The sequence below is a fragment of the Bos taurus genome, chromosome 7 (genome assembly GCF_002263795.3).
Source record: "Bos taurus isolate L1 Dominette 01449 registration number 42190680 breed Hereford chromosome 7, ARS-UCD2.0, whole genome shotgun sequence".
Classification (NCBI taxonomy): domain Eukaryota; kingdom Metazoa; phylum Chordata; class Mammalia; order Artiodactyla; family Bovidae; genus Bos; species Bos taurus.
Window position 1 is genome coordinate 8,265,978 of NC_037334.1, and position 18,154 is coordinate 8,284,131.

The 18,154-nt window shown below is 39.5% G+C and overlaps 1 protein-coding gene across 1 annotated transcript; it reads right to left on the reverse strand.

The window, feature by feature from the left end:
* Positions 1-10,846: 10,846 nt before the first annotated feature.
* On the reverse strand, positions 10,847-11,824 carry OR7A118 (olfactory receptor family 7 subfamily A member 118). Its single transcript, XM_002688609.2, has one exon. The coding sequence runs from the start codon at positions 11,813-11,815 to the stop codon at positions 10,847-10,849; it is 969 nt and encodes a 322-aa protein (XP_002688655.1). The 5' UTR covers positions 11,816-11,824.
* Positions 11,825-18,154: the final 6,330 nt, after the last annotated feature.

Here is an 18,154-nt window from a genome sequence, read left to right on the forward strand (position 1 = left end):
AGTCTTTTCAATAAGTGGTGTTGGGAAAACTGAACAGCAACATGTATAAGAATGAAATGAGAACACTCCCTAACACCACACACAAAAAGAAGCTCAAAATGGATTAAAGATGTAAATGTGAGGCTGGACAGTCTAAAGCTCTTAACGGAGAACAAATAGAATACTATTTGACAGAAATCACCCAGCATCTTTTTTGACCCACCTCCTGGAGTAATGAAAACAAAGCAAAAATAAAGAAATGGGACCTAATTAAACTTAAAAACTTGCACAGCAAAGGAAACCATAAGCAAGATGAAAAGACAACCCTCACAATGGAAGGACGGATTTGCAAATGCAGCATATGTCCTACTTTTACTGGAAGCACTTTAACCTCTCTTTGCTATTCTAATTGTGCTTGATTTCCTATCATTTAATTGGCATCACTGAACACTGCCTTACTGCTTTCAGTGTTTCCTTCACTTTAAGCATTATTCAAGTAAATTGATATTTGATCAAGCAAGCAAACAGTTTCTGGGTTTTGGGTTAGGCTGAATTGATTCTCAGGTGACCTCATGCTGACATGCTTTCTTTCTTTCTCTCTGACCCTTCCCAGCAGTGTCTTTTGGGCTCTTGGACTCACCTGCCTGGGAACTCTGAGAGGAAGTTCTCTGTGTGGAAGTCTGAAATCTCTTAGTGGATGGTTGGTGATAGAGACTGAAGCTCTGTCCCGAGACAAGAGAGCAAAAAGAGATTAAGCATTGTCCTTTAGCCAGATTTAGGACTCCAGAATAAAACCTGTATCTCCTCCATGCCCAGGTGTTAGAAGCTCAGTGATACAGTAGACAAAATAGTTATAGTTCTCTATGTTTTCTCCTGGGGTACATTTCCCTTATATCACAATTACCTATGTGTACATGATTTCCCTTATGGGACTTGGTCTGGACAAGATAGGATTTTTCCTGCTGAGTCTTTGTTCTCAGGATGTCAGGTTATAAGCCTGGGAAATTCAGTTTTCTTTAAAAGATTTATTTATTTATTTTTGGTCGTGCTGGGTCTTTGCTGCTGCACACTGGCTCTCTAGTTGTGGTGCGTGGGCTTCTCACTGCAGCGGCTTCTCTTGTTGTGGAGCGCAGGCTCCAGGCACACGGGCTTCAGTAGTTGTGGCTCCCTGGCCTGGGGTGCAGGCTCAGTAGTTGTGGCACATGGGTTTAGTTGCTCCAAGGCATGTGGGATCTTTCTGGACCAGGAATGGAATCCATGTCCTCTGCATTAGCAGGTAGATTCTTTACCAATAGACCTCCAAGGAAGCCCCAAGAATTCAGTTTTTATTAATCCTCCTCCATTAACTCTCTTGCCTGCCAGGGATCTAAACTCCCAACACCGTATCCCAACCATGAGTTTAGCTTTCCGCAATGTGTGAGGCTGGGGCAATAGGTTCCTTGGGTCTCAAAATGTTAACCTGTGGTGGGAACACTGTCTGTGGTACCCTTAGAAAATTATTATTTCCCTCTTTGTGAGAGGGCGACTTTGTTCCTTTAATGTAATTCATTGGGCAACGCAGTCCTTGGTTTCCTGATGCTTTTGCTAAAACCTTTAAGAATTTCAAATTATATCTGAAGTTGAATCTATCAATTAGCACCTAATTAAATATGTTTGTAAGTTATGAGACATATTTAGATTTTGTCAAGCACCATAACCTACCTTAGCACTTTATAGGGATGATCTGGTTTAATGTTTAGAAAACATTCTGTGAGATATCACTATGATAATTCCATCCTCCATTTCAGGAATGAGGTTTATAAGTGTTTAATGTTCTGATGAAAATTACAAGCCACTTTTGAGATGGAGTCTTGACTGAATCCTATTAGGTTGCTTCCTGTTCTCAAACTCTGGATCGTGGTTCTCAACCAGAGGTGGTTTTGCTCCTGGGGATATTTGGCAATGTCAGAAAGGATGCTGCTAAACAGCCATAACACACAGGACAGCACTCAGCACAGATAATTATCCTGACCCAAATGTTAACAGCAAGAACAAGAGAAAACACATTTTACATCAACTCTACTTCCACTTCACTGTGCATGCAAATCACTAGGGATTTTAATTCAAGTGCAAATTCTGGGTGAGTATGTCTTCCGGTGGGCCCAAGCACTCTGCATTTCTAGCACTCCTAGAGGTGTGACACTGCAGGTCCTGCTCTGTGGGCCACTTTCTTTTTTTTTTTTTTTTAAACTGCTTGTGTTTTATGTTTTGTTTTTTTTTGGCCTTGAGGCATGTAGTATCTTAGCTCTCTGACCAGGGAAAGAACCTGCACCATTTGTATTGGAAGATGAGGTCTTAACCACTGGACAGCCAGGGAAGTCCTGTGGGTCACTTTTTTAACAAGGCTATGATCCTGTGTTAGAATTAGTTACTGGTAAGTTTAGGTCTATACCAAAATTCATTTTTTGTGCAATTTTTGTAAGAAAAATATTTCACTCACTGCAAAAGCCCTAATGAATTCTGTATTCAATTCTACAAGGGCTCTTGAATGACATCAAATAATATATATCAGAAAAAGACTTTGAATAGACAAGATAAGGGTCTCAAAAAGATGTCTACATTCTAATCCTAAGAACTTTTGAATATGTTAGCTGACATAAAGCTAGCAGATAAAATAAATTTGCTAAACATTGTCCTTAAGATGAGAAGATTACCTTGGATTATCCAGATTGATATAAATAGTGGCAGTGGTCCCCTAAATGTGGTGGAGAGAGGAGAAATATTGGAGTCAGAGATGCTACTGCCTTTGAAGATAAGGAATGATCATGAGACAAGCAATGCAGGTAATCCCAAGGAAGTGATCTAGGAAGGCAATGCATTTCTTCCCTGGAGTATCCTGATGGATCACTTTTACAGCCATCTTATATTTAGTCCAAAGAGATGACTTTTGACTTCTGATCTCTATGTTAGTTTTTTTAAGCCACTAATATGCATGCTCAGTGCTCAGTTGTGTCTCACACTTTGTGACCCCATGGACTGCTGGGCTCCTCTGTCCATGGGATTTTCTGGGCAAGAATACCGGGGTGGGTTGCCATTTCCTACTCCATGTAGGAAATGTTTACTCCAAATATAAACAAATTGGGGGTCTTGCCAACTTAGAGATCGAATATGCATCTCCTCATTGGCAAGAAGACTCTTTACCCCTGTGGCACCTGGAAAGCCACAAGCCATTAGTATAGTAATTTGTTAAAGCAGCATAGGAATGCAATGCCCACATTTTTTCCATAAAATATGGTTCACAGGGACTGATTTTAACTTTCTCAATATAGTCATTTAGTTTCCCATGGATTCTGTTCAGTTCAGTCGCTCAGTTGTGTCTGACTCTTTGCAACCCCATGGACTGAAGCACGCCAGGCCTCCCTGTCCATCACCAACTCCTGGAGTTTACTCAAACTCATGTCCATTGAGTCGGTGATGCCATCCAAACATCTCATCCTCTGTCATCCCCTTCTCCTCCTGCCTTCAATCTTTCCCAGCATCAGGGTCTTTTCAAATGAGTCAGCTCTTCACATCAGGTGGCCAAAGTACTGGAGTTTCAGCTTCAACATCAGTCCTTCCAATAAATATTCAGGACTGATCTCCTTTAGGATGGACTGATTGGATCTCCTTGCACTCCAAGGGACTCTCAAGAGTCTTTTCCAACACCACAGTTCAAAAGCATCAATTCTTCGGCGCTCAGCTTTCTTTATAGTCCAACTCTCACATCCTTACATGACCACTGGAAAAACCATAGCCTTGACTAGACGGACCTTTGTTGGCAAAGTAACATCTCTGTTTTTTAATATGCTATCTAGGTTGGTCATAACTTTTCTTCCAAGGAGTAAGCGTCTTTAAATTTCATGGCTGCAATCACCATATGAAGTGATTTTGAAGCCCCCCAAAATAAAGTCTCCCACTATTTCCACTGTTTCTCTATCCATTTACCATGAAGTGATGGGACCAGATGCCATGATCTTAGTTTTCTGAATGTTGAGCTTTAAGCCAACTTTTCCACTCTACTCTTTTACTTTCATCAAGAGGCACTTTAGTTCTTCTTCACTTTCTGCTGTAGGAGTGGTGTCATCTGCATATCTGAGGTTATTGATATTTCTCCTGGCAATCTTGATTCCAGCTTGTGCTTCTTTCAGCCCAGCATTTCTCATGATGTATTCTGCATACAAGTTAAATAAGCAGGGTGACAATATACAGCCTTGACATACTCCTTTTCCTATGTGGAACCAGTCTGTTGTTCCATGTCCAGTTCTAACTGTTGCTTCCTGACCTGCATATAGGTTTCTCAAGAGGCAGGTCAGGTGATCCAATATTCCCACCTCTTTAAGAATTTTCCACAGTTTGTGGTGATCCATGCAGTCAAAGGCTTTGGCATAGTCAATAAAGCACAAGTAGATATTTTTCTGGAACTCTCTTGCTTTTCGATGATCCAGTAGATTTTGGCAATTTTATCTCTGGTTACTTTGCCTTTTCTAAATTCAGTTTGAACATCTGGCAATTCACAGTTCACGTATTGTTGAAGCCAGGCTTGGAGAATTTTGAGCATTACCCTACTAGTGTGTGAGATGAGTGCAATTGTGCAGTAGTTTGAGCATTCTTTGGCATTGCCTCTCTTTGGGACTGAAATGAAAACTGACCTTTTCCAGTCCTGTGGCCACTACTGAGTTTTCCAAATTTTCTGGCATATTGAGTGCAGCACTTTCACAGCATCATCTTTTAGGATTTGTTTGTTTGTTTGTTTGTTTTGGTAAAAACTTTTTATTTATTTATTTTTTAAAAATTTTATTTTATGTTTAAGCTTAACAATATTGTATTAGTTTTGCCAAATATCGAAATGAATCTGCCACAGGTATACCTGTGTTCCCCATCCTGAACCCTCCTCCCTCCTCCCTCCCCATACCCTCCCTCTGGATCATCCTAGTGCACCAGCCCCAAGCATCCAGTATCGTGCATTGACCCTGGACTGGCGACTCATTTCATACATGATATTCTACATGCTTCAATGCCATTCTCCCAAATCTCCCCACCCTCTCCCTCTCCCGCGGAGTCCATAAGACTGATCTATACATCAGTGTCTCTTTTGCTGTCTCGTACACAGGGTTATTGTTACCATCTTTCTAAATTCCATATATATGCATTAGTATACTGTATTGGTGTTTTTCTTTCTGGCTTGCTTCACTCTGTATAATAGGCTCCAGTTTCATCCACCTCATTAGAACTGATTCAAATGTATTCTTTTTAATGGCTGAGTAATACTCCATTGTGTATATGTACCACAGCTTTCTTATCCATTCATCTGCTGATGGACATCTAGGTTGCTTCCATGTCCTGGCTATTATAAACAGTGCTGCGATGAACATTGGGGTACATGTGTCTCTTTCCCTTCTGGTTTCCTCAGTGTGTATGCCCAGCAGTGGGATTGCTGGATCATAAGGCAGTTCTATTTCCAGTTTTTTAAGGAATCTCCACACTGTTCTCCATAGTGGCTGTACTAGTTTGCATTCCCACCAATAGTGTAAGAGAGTTCCCTTTTCTCCACACCCTCTCCAGCATTTATTGCTTATAGACTTATGGATCGCAGCCATTCTGACTGGCGTGAAATGGTACCTCATAGTGGTTTTGATTTGCATTTCTCTGATAATGAGTGATGTTGAGCATCTTTTCATGTGTTTGTTAGCCATCTGTATGTCTTCTTTACTGGAATTCCATCACCTCCACTAGCTTTGTTTATTGTTGAAACCTCACAAAAGTAGAAGAAGAAAATTAGTCAATTTGGAGATGTTTTCCCCATTATCTAATGCAATGAATTCCCCATTCCATAAATATAGAATATAGATGTGGTTCTGACTTTGAGGCATTAAGATAGAAATATTAATTTCTATTCAAAGTAACATGACACATTCATGATTTTTATGTCTTTTTGTATTAAGTTCTACAATCCATGAATTTCATTGTAATTCAAACATTCAATATTTTCATTTACTTACCTTCGAAATTTCTGTCGAGGTTTCTTTAACATAATAGGTAGAATTATAAATGAGACTGTTTGTATTTACATATATGTGCATGAGTGTGTTTATTGGAGAGAAAAATGTAAACAAGTAATACACAGACATACATATTCCTTGCCCTTGACTGTGTTCTTTGGACTGCACAAGTACTTTTACAGATTTCATTTTTTCTCTCAACATCTCTCAGAAGTTATGTTTGTTATTTCATATTATCTCCATAATTAAGGAGAAAAAGGCCAGGGGGATTAAATTTTTAGTAAGTACATAACACAGCAGTGAAAACTTAATTATGTAAAACTTATTATATACCTTCTTCAACTGTGTATATAGAAGCAGGTAGTATATAGTCTTAATTAGCAAATGACACTTAAATTTCTTCAATTTGTACACATTAAATGAGTACAGAATATGGCATGTAGTTAAACTTTAATAAATTTATCATGATTAAAGATTTCTAGTGTGCATTCCAGGGTCAGGTCTGGAGCATAGTCACATTTGACAGAGACAAGAGACATCTTTTCTAACTGGAAAAAAGAAAGTTTCATGTGTGGATATTAAAGTAGTGAATTAAGTTAAGACAATTCACATTTTATCCCCTGGATTTAAAAACTTTGTTTATATTTATTTAAAAAATTTTTATTGGAGTATAGCTGCTTTATAATGTTATGTTAGTGTCTACTGTACAGCAAACACATATCCCCTCTTTTTTGGATTTCCTTCCCATTTAGGTCACCACAAAGCACTGAGTAGAGTTCTCTGTGTTATACAGTAGGCCCTTATTAATTACCTATTTTATGGATAGTATGTATGTCAATCCCAATCTCCCAGTTTATCCCTCCCGTCCATCTCCCCCTTGGTAATCATAGGTTTGTTCTGTGACTCTATTTGTGTTTTGCAAATAGATTTATTTGTACCTTTTTTTTTTTTTTTAGCATTCCACATACACATGATATGACAATCTCTAGTGCATCCATGTCACTGCAAATGGCATTTTATGGCTGAGTAATATTCCATTATATACATGTACCACATCTTTATCCATTCTTCCTTTGATGGACATTTAGGTTGCTGCCACGTCCTGGTTATTGAATATAGTGCTGCAATGAGCACTGGGATGCATGTATGTTTTCAAATGATATATATATATATTAAAAAAATAAATAGATACAAATTTCAATACAGCAAGTTAACATAATACACAAGATCAACCTGGTTACATAACATTTCATCATCTATAAATGTTTCAGGGAGGTGTTTTTATTTTTTATTAATTATTTATTTACTTATCCATTTTCAAGTTATCTAGGTATAAACTTTATTGTTATTATTATTATTTTTAATTAGATATGCTTGCTTCCCAATGTTGTGCTAGTTTCTGCTGTATGACAAAGTAAATAAATCAGCTGTATGTACACATATATTCCCTCCCTCTTGGACCTCCCTCCCATTCCACCCCCTAGGTCATCATGGAGCACCAAGCTGAGCCCCATGTTATACAGCAGCTTCCTGTTAGCTCTCTATGTCACACATGGTAATGTTTATAGGCAATCTCAATTCACCCCACGCTCCCTCCCCTGCCCTGCATTCACATGTCTGTTCTCTATATCTGCATCTCTATTCCTGCCCAGCAAAGGGGTCATCTGTACCATTTCCCTAGATTTCACAAACATGCATTAATGTAATACTTGTTTTTCTCTTTCTGACTTAGTTCACTCTGTATTAAGCATTTTTAAAGACAGTGTGAGGAGAAACTCACAGGATATGTGATCAGCTTGTGCAAAGTTATCATGATTGGTTGTTGGTGAGGTAACAGGGTGATCTTTTTGGGAATCTCAGTCATCAGTCTTTTGGTTCCAACAGATCTGAGGTCTATGTGCTTGTGGTCAGCATGGAGTTAATATTCTCCCACCGAGTGGGAATTTTAGTATCTGCAAAACAATGCAAGGATATCATTTAGTATATGAGCTATAGCCCTTGAGGAGGAACTAAACGTCCTTGACTTTGTCTTATGGTTAAATTATCATTTTTTTCCGTTTGACTGTTCTCTGTTTCTAAATGTTCTCACTTCTCTGATTAAATTTGCTGCTTGGAACTTGGGGAAGATCTAAGAAACTAAAGTTTTTCTATGAACAAGAGGTATTGGACACAGGGTGTGTGTATCTGCCCCTGGGAAACCCCACAAGGTCCCATTCGGTTTCACAATAACTGAAACAATAATTGCTTGGGAAATCCTATAGATGGGCTTCTCTGATGGCGCAGTGGTAAAGACTCTGTTTGCCAATGTGGGAGACCTGGGTTTGATTCCTGGGTCGGGAAAATCCCCTGGAGAAGGAAATGGCTATCCACCCCAGTATTCTGGCCTGAGAAATCCCATGTACAGAGGAGCCTGGCAGGCTACAGTCCGTGAGGTCACAAAGAGTCAGACATGACTTAGTGCCTGAGATGAGCATACATGAAACAATAATCAAATCAGACAGAACTGAGGGCGTTTGTAGTAACCCGATTCTCTTTCTTCCAGACATTATTTTTCCTGGAATTTGAAGATAACATTCATGATTCTCTGTTATTCAAGTTTACTTCATACAAGTTTACAAAAAAGTGACTCCACTGGTGTCCCTTTGAGGTCACATAGAGGAGTTGGAAGGACATGGATGTTTGCACAACATCTTTGCTCATGAATCACATACCTGAACAGGAATGCAAGCTTTCTAGTGAGTCATCCTTTGATTATGAAGATGATACACAGTGAATGATGTTGATATTGATCATTCGTGATCCTTTTAACAGTTGTGACAATTTTAAAGAGTGGGCAACATTTCATTTAGAGAAATAGAAGGAATCATATTTTGTGGAAGCAATTTCAATTTTTAAACAGAAACAATAAAATGATTTAATAGAAAACCAAAATATGATTCCAGTCCTTCAGCTCAATGAGTAGACCTTACAAATGATACTGATAGTGCATATTTCAATTAATGAACTCTCTGAAAAAATATTTGCTTAGTAATAAATGTAATAAACGGACCATAAGGAAGGGCTGAGCACTAAAGAACTGATGCTTTTGAACTGTGATGCTGGGGAAGACTCTTTACAGTCCCTTGGACTGCAAGGAGATCAAACCAGTCAATCTTAAAGGAGATCACTCCTGAATATTCATTGGAGGGACTGATGCTGAGGTTGAAGCTCCAATACTTTGGCCACCTGATGCAAAGAACTGACTCATTGGAAAAGACCTGATGCTGGGAAAGATTGAAGGCAGGAGGAGAAGGGGATGACAAGATAAGATGGTGGGATGACATCATGAACTCAATGGACATGAGTTTGGGCAAGCTACAGGAGATGGTGAAGGACAGGGAAACCTGGCGTGCAGTCCATGGGGTTGCAAGGATTTGGACATGACTGAGCACCTGAACAACAACAACAAGATGAATGACTTAGTATTTTGCTTCATTATATTTAAAGTCAAATCTATTCTAAGGCCATATTATATCAATCTATTTTTCATACTTGTCTTTCTGTATAGATTCTACTTTGAGGCACGTATTTTATTATCACTTTTATCAATGATAGATGCAGTGTGATCCTACTCAGCCTGTGATGGCTTGAAGTGGGTCTTGGAATCCTAGGCAGGGATCAAGCCCAGGTCACAGTGGTGAGAGCAATGAATCCTAGACACTAGACCAGTAGTCAGAGACAAGGGCCCTGGCCCTTCAGTTTTGCAGAAAAAAAATTTTCAAAAGAAAAGTAAGTGGAAAAAACACTTTTTAAAGAGGAAAAGTATTTTTAAAGAATATTTTTATTTATTAAGAGAAAAAAAAGAGTGCAGTACCTGTGGATAGACACATGGGTAGACTCAGAGGGTCTCTGAGTTGCACCCTTGTGGCAATTTGAATTTCTTTTATGGGACATTTCTTCCTGGTATTCTTTGGCCAATCATTTTGATTTACCTGGTTCACAGTCCATATATGGTATATCCCAGAATCCTCCCATGTGTGCACATCCATTTCTTAGCCAAGATGGATTCTACCAAAGAGGCCTGTGGGTAGAGCATCCCTTGACATCACTCCCCTTTCCGAGGAGCCTTTCTACACGTGTGTGTGACTGGGGACATCTCCTCACTTCAGGAATCAGAAATATGTGGTCTGAGCAAGGTCCAGCCTCCTCTCTTGTTTCCTGTTGTTCTCATCTTAGAGTTTCGGTGTACAGGGGATTAATCTCCAATTGCTTTACCCTGGGTGGGGGATGGATATCTACCTCCTGCCTCAAGCGGATACAAGCTATGTAGTAGAATAAGATCCTAATGAATAGAAAAGTAACCTTGATCAGTGATAACAATCAATGTGTTAAGGTTTGGATAATCAAGAAGACCAATTAAGGCAGTGATGTGCAAAGAATGATGTTAACAAAAGTGAAAAAGAGTGGCCTCAGGTTTTCCTCTGTTATAAACTTATAAATAGCTGTTTATAGAGAAGTTTTCTGGTTCATAGGATTTTTACAGCTCATATTTACTCTTTTAGACAAACCACAAGCAAAAATACTCAGTATGACATATTTCATTTGAGAAGAAATTATTCTTAAGAAATCCCTTGCAATAAATGGGAATTTTCAAATATTTCACCTCCAAGGTTGGGAATACAACTGAGTACAAAAATTAAAAAAGGGAAAAACTCTTGGATATCAGAAATACCATAAATATTAAAAATGAGTTAAATAAATTGTATAGAGAAGTTGAAATATAAACTCCAAGAAAAGCAGAAGAGGCATGTTCTACTTTCATAATCTGATCAAAGACTGGCAATATTTGGCTCAGGTTTTGAGCTCTGCTATCACAGGAACTTCTCAAGCCCTAGGACAATAGACACTTTTATATTTTCCTTTCCAAAGAGCATTTTCAGGCCCCTCTTTAAATCTTTATTTCTCAGACTGTAGATGAAGGGGTTCAGCATAGGCGTGACCACAGTGTACATCACTGAGGCTGTTACGCTTGAATGTGAGCTGTGGGTAGCAGCAGAGCTGAGGTACACTCCTAAACCTGTACAATAAAATAAGGAGACAACTGAGAGGTGAGATGCACAGGTGGAAAGTGCTTTATACTTCCCCTGAGAGGATGAGATTTCACGTATGCAGAACACTATCTTAGAATATGAATAAATGATACCAAAGAGGGAACCACCAGCCAGGAACACAGCTACAAAATACATTACCATGTTATTGAGAAAAGTGTCAGAATTGGCAAGTTGGATCATTTGATGGAGTTCACAGAAAAAGTGAGGGATTTCTAAGACTGTACAGAAAGACAACTGCAGCACCATTAAACTTTCTAACAAGGAATGCAGGAGACTGATGATCCAGGACATCAGCACCAGCAGTGCACAGAGCCGGGGGTTCATGATGACTGTGTAGAGCAGGGGGTGACAGATGGCCATGAAGCGGTCATAGGCCATCACGGTCAGGAGGAAGATGTCCAGTCCTATAAAGAGTGTGAAAAAATGCATCTGGAAGATGCAGGCTTCATAGGTTATAACTTGGCTCTGGGTGTGGATGTTCCATAGCATCTTTGGGATGGTGGTGGAGGTGAAACCGATATCTACGAAGGATAAGTTGGAGAGGAAGAAGTACATGGGGGTGTGGAGATGGGAGTCAGAGATGGTGGCCAGGATGATGAGCAGGTTTCCAAAGACTGTGATCAGGTACATAGAGAGGAAAAACCCAAATATGAGGGGCTGCAGTTCTGGATCCTCTGAAAATCCCAGGAGAAGAAATTCTGAAACTCTTGTTTGATTCCCTTGTGCCATGTGGTGGAGGTGACTAACAGAAAAGGGGAAAATAGCACGACTAATTTTCACACACGCACATTAGTCACAGTGCAAGTGCTTCCATTTGAAGTTTCCCATTAGGAAATTAATTTCAATATTTGTTCATGGATTTGGTTCACTTTAGAGAAACTCCTGTGTCATCTCTAAGAAGCAAACTTGTGCTTTTCTCATTTTTTTCAGAGATGTCACACATTTGCAGTTTTAATGAGAAATTCTTTCATGCATTTAAAAATATACATTGATTTGGGACAATGTTCCAGGTAATGTCTATGAAAGGAGTGTAGGGTGTCAAAAAACAGAAGCTCTCAAAAGCTGGTTATGGAGACCATATGTAAGCAAATGAAAATCATATAGCTTGCCAGATGGTGAGAAGTGTTACAAAGAAAACAAAAGCATGTATAAGGGAGAGAGTGAAAAGGGAGTGCTACTTTTTAATGCATATTTAAGCAAGACCTGAAAAAAAGACGATATTTGAACAGAGACATCAAGGAAGAAAGAGACAGTGGATGAGCATACCTGGCAAGTGTGTGCCTGGCAAGGGGAAATCAAAGTGAAGGCCTGAGGAGGGTGCTTGTTTAAGATGTTCCAGTCTAAAAAAGAAGCCAGGGGATGAGAGAAATGAGCAGGAGGAAGAGTGAGGACAGATGGTGTCAGAAAATATTGAGGAACAAGGTGGTCTCCCTGCTGCTGCTGAAACTTCAAGTCTCAAGGGGTCCTTTGTTGCTGTTATGTATCTTCAGCACTTTATGAAATTAAATATTAAAAACACCTATACAAAAGACAGTTGAAGGAAAAATCAAAACTAAAATTCTAAGAGAAAATATAATACAGTACTTATAACTTAATAATGACTTCAATTTTGGATTGCAAAGATATGGTAATAAAATAATTTAACAGTTTTAAAAATATGAGATGGGAGCACTATCTGTGTATAATTTCCTTTTATATAGAAATATATGTATTCAATTCTGCATATGGAAGAAAATTGACAAAGGTAAAGAGGAACCCCAACATGATGCAACTTTTAGAGATAGTTCTAAATTTAAAAGATCAAAATAAGAATAAGGAATAAAGTATAAGGAATAAAGATGAGGAAAGTAGTTGAAAGCATGCATAAAGTGTGGCTTATTAACATTGAGTATGAAGAGGAACATTCATTTTCATTTTTGATTAAGGTAAGGATTCACAAGTGAAGAATATTTAGGTGAACACTTAATTGCTTCAGTTAAAAAAAAAACCCAATAATGGGTAGAACATAAAATTGACACAGATTTTACCACAGAACTGTACAAACTTTCAGACCTTCTGCACAAATAATTGTATGTGCACATAAAGTATCTAAATGGGCTTCCCAGGTGGTGCTAGTGGTAAAGTCCCTGCCAGCAGATGCAGGAGACCTAAGAGACTTGGGTTTGACCCGGGAGTGGGGAAGCTCCCCTGGAGAAGGGCATGGCAACCCAGTCCAGTATCCTTTCCTGGAGAATCCCATGGACAGAGGAGCCTGGCATGTCAGTCCATGGAGTTGCACAGAGTCAGACACTACTGAAGCAACTTAGCAGGCAGGCACATAAAATATCTAAATGGGAAACAGCAAACTGATGATAAAATTTCAATTCTTAGTTTGAAAGAATACAGTAAAAAAAAAAAAAAAAAAACCAGGAATAAAAAACATGCTGGGTCACACGGCAGTTCTGTTTAGTTTTTTTTTTTTTTTTTAAAGAAAACTCCATATTGTTTTCCATGGTGGCTGCGTCAATTTACATTCCCATCAACAATGCAAGAGGGTTCCCATTCCTCCCCACCCTCTCCAGCATTTATGTTTTGTAGATTTTCAATGAAGGCCAATTCCTCATTGTAGTTTTGATTTGCATTTCTCTAGTAATTAGTGATGGAGAAGGCAATGGCAACCCACTCCAGTACTCTTGCTTGGAAAATCCCATGGACAGAGGAGCCTGGTAGGCTGCAGTCCATGGGGTCGCTAAGAGTCAGACACTACTGAGAGACTTCCCTTTCATTTTTCACTTTTATGCATGGGAGAAGGAAATGGCAACCCACTCCAGTATTCTTGCCTGGAGAATCCCAGGGACAGAGGAGCCTAATGGGCTGCTGTCTATGGGGTCGCACAGAGTCGGACACGACTGAAGCGACTTAGCAGCAGTAGCAGCAGCAGTAATTAGTGATGGTAAGCATCATTTCATGGTGACCTAAATGGGAAGGAAATCCAAAAAAGAAGGGATATATGTATGCATATAACTGATTTACTTTGCTGTACAGCAGAAACTAACACAACATTGTGAAACAACTATACTTCAACGAAAGTTAAAAGCAAAACAAAAAAACCTTCCCAAACATGCTGAAATTCACTATACAGAACAAAGCACCTGGACAGGCAATTTTCCTTTACTTTTCATGTGATCACATTTATATGAAATGTCCAGAATAAGCTAATCTATAGAGAAGGTAGATTAGTGGTTGCTAGGGGCCAGAAAAAAAGAGACAGAGGGTGTGAATCTAATGATGTGGGGTTCCTTTGGGAAGTGATAAAAATGTTCTAGAGTTAGACAACAGTGATCAATACGAAACTTTGTAAATGTTAAAAGCCCCTTAAACATACACTTTAAAATAGTGAGTTATGTAATATCATATCCGACTCTTTGAGACCCCATGGACTATAGACCACCAGATTCCTCTCTCCTTGGAATTCTCCAGGCAAGACTACTGGACTGGGTAGCCATTCTCTTCTCCAGGGGATCTCCAGGGGATCCCTGAGTCAGGGATCGAACTCGGGTCTCTTGCATTGCAGGCAGATTCTTTACTATCTGAGCAACCAGGGTAACCCCCATATGTAAACTATGTTCCAGCAAAGCTGTTATTGAAAAAAAAAAAGAAGACAAAGTTTTAAAAATAATTTTTATCTGAAATTTACCCCCAATATTAACATCTTTGGTGGAGCAGATGAAGTAAAGTCATGTTAAACTTATTACATATTCATATTTCCCTTATGATTTTGACATTTGGAAGAATAAAGCGAGCTTTGGTAAAACATAAAGACAATAAGAAGATTAAAGTAAAAAGAAAAAAAAAAAAGACAACAAGACAGTATAGAAAACTTCTTCCAAAAGCAGAACAAAAATTAAATTAAAAAAAGGGCAAAACAAATATGCCAGGGATCTCAGTATATTAAAATCAGTTCAATTTCCCCACTAAAGACAAAAATTCTCAAGTTGGGCCAGTCAAAGCCCAACTAACTATTGTTCATCATTATAGAGGACTAATATTCAAATAGAAATGAAGTGAATTTAATGAAGAGCAGGGCATTTTATTTATTTGCTTATTTTTTTAGTTACCAACATTTTATTTTTTCACTCAAGAATTCAGTTCAGTTTCACTGGGGACACATTTTATACCTTAACAACACCTTGGTGCTCAGTCGTGTCTGACTCTTTGCAACCCCATGGATGGTAGCCCACCAGGCTCCTCTGTCCATGAGATTTCCCAGGGAACAGTACTGGAGTGGATTGCCATTTCCTTCTCCAGGGGATCTTCCCCACCCAGGGATTAAACCCACATCTCATTGCAGGTGGGTTCCTTACCACTAGTGCCACTTGGGAAGCCCCTAACAACATCTCAACATCTTGAAAGTGAAAGTTAGTCGCTCTGTCCTGTCCAGCTCTTTGCAACCCCATGGACTGTAGCCTGCCAGGCTCCTCTGTCAGTGGAATTCTCCAGGCAACTGTACTGAGTGGGTTGCGTTTCCTTCCCCAGGGGATCTTCCTGATCTATGGATTGAACCTGGGTCTTATGCATTGCAGGCAAATTCTTTACCATGTGAGCCACCAGGGAAACCCTAACAACATCTTAACCACGTATAACCTAATGTCTTTAGAGCCTTTTATCTTGCCCGGAATAAAGCTCTGTATTGAAAAAGAACACAGGGCACCCAAAGCTGGTGCTCTGGGACAACCCAGAGGGATAGAGTGGGGCAGGAGGTGGGCGGGCGCTCAGGATGGGGTACACATAAACACCTGTGGCCGATTCATGTTGATGTATGGAAAAACCCATCACAATATTGTAAAGCAGTTATCCACAAATTAAATTAATTTAAAAAAGTAAAAAAACCCACAAAAACACCTGTTTTTGGATGTGGACCATTTTGAAAGTCATTTATTGAATTTGTTACAGTATTGCTTCTGTTTTATGTTTTGTTTTTTGTCCACAAGGCATGTGGGATCCTAGTTCCCTGACCAGAGATCAAAGTCATACCTGGGCATTGGAAGGCAAAGTCTTAACCAGAGGACTGTCAGAAGTCTCAAAAAAGCACTTTTAAATAGGGTTATATGTTCAGGTGAAAAATGCTCCCTTCTCATCTCCACCTCCCTGCCAAAGATGTCTACTTCCTAATCCATGGATTGAACAGGCTATTTTATTTTATTTTTTAAAAACCTTTTTATTTTGTATTGGAGTATAGCTGATTAACAAATTTGTGATAGTTTCAGGTGGACAGTGAAGGGACTCAGCCATATGTATATACCTGTGTCCATTCTCCCCCAAACTTCCTTACCATCCAGGCTGCCATATAACATTGAACAGATTTCCCTGAACAGGCAATTTTAAATACAGAAAGGAACGGGCTAACTGATCTGCAAATATATTCAGCCTTACAATGAGTGAATTCATTGCAAATTAAGATCTAGCTTACCTATTTATGGGCTTCTCTAGGGGTTCAGATGGTAAAGAATCTGCCTGAAATGTAGGAGACCAAGGTTTGATCCCTGAGTTGGGTAGATCCCCTGAAGAAGAGAATGGCAACCCACTTCAGTATTCTTGCCTGGGGAATCCCATAGACAGAGTAGCCTGGCAGACCTCGGTCCATGGGGTCACAGAGTTGGACATGACTGATCGACTAACATTTTCACTTTTGCACTACCCAATTATGAGCTTCCCAGGTGGTGCTAGTGGTAAAGACTCTGCCTACCAACGCAGGAGATGCAAGAGACAGGTTTGATCCCTGAGTCGGGAAGATCCCCTTTAGGAGGGAATGGCAATCTACTCCAGTATTCTTGCTGGGTCACAAAGTGCTGCATGTGACTAAGTACTACCCATTTACATGTAATAAATTAAAAAAAATTTGAATATTAAGAGGGAGGAGATACTATGAAATGTGTGTCTCATGAACTGCTGTTGCAGGGAAATGTTTGCCAGCATTCCTTGGTCTGGATCTTACTCATCATAGTCAAATATGCCCCTTTAAAAAAAACACCCTACCCTACATCACTTTACATTCCTCCACAGCTAATACCCTATATCCTTACTCCAGTTAATCACAAAGTTGCTTGGATTTCGGTTCTATTTCTACTGGAAGCACCTTATACCTCTTATTCCTTCTCCAAATTGAGTCATTTAATGATCAACATTGACCCTTGTGTTAATGAGTTCAATATTCACTACTATTTTGGGCATCACAAATAAAAATGTTAATCAATCAGGCAAACAAACAACTTAAGTGGTCTTGGCTCTGGGCTAGTCTGGGCTGGCTCTCAGGTGAACTCCGGTAAATGTTCTTGGCTGCCATTATGTTTGATCTCCTGCAGGGTTTACTGGACTCTTGGACTCACCTGGGTGGGGGTCTCTGAGAGGAGGGTTGCATATAGACATCCAAGTTCTTCTTGGATGGCTCATGGTGAAGAAAGATGCTCTGCTTCCAGACAAGACAGTGGGATGGAGTCAAACATTGGTTCCCTGGGCAGAGTTACGAGTCCACAAGTTACAATTATGTCTTCTCCATCTGAAGGATGCGCAGGCTGAGGGATGCAATAGAGGAGATATTTACAGCTCCCTATGTTTCCTCATTAGCACATTTCCCTCCTGTTACACCAGCCTCTAATAATTAATTTTCCTATGGGACACAGATCTGGTCTGGACAGATCTGGTGGGATGCTGATCTGGTCTGGACAGAAGAGAATTTTCCCACTCATTCCCTGTGTGGAGACAATGTTACAAGCCAGTTGAATTCAGTGATTATTTCCCCTTTTCCATGATCTTTCCTGTCTTTTTTAGGGGAATAAACCTTAAATAGCAGCACCTTTTCCCAACTCTCAGTTCAAGTTTTCTCCAGAGTCTCAGAGAGGATACTGTCTTGATTAGGTTCCTAATCAAAGAATTGGTAGGTCAGAGCCCCTCATATGTCTCAAAAAATTACTCTTCCCAACTTCAGTAAGTTGGATAACTTTGTCATTTTAATATAAAACCTTGGGCAGAACTTCCCTGATGGTCCCGTGGTTAAGAATCTGCATAACTACTGAGCCCATGTGCCACAAC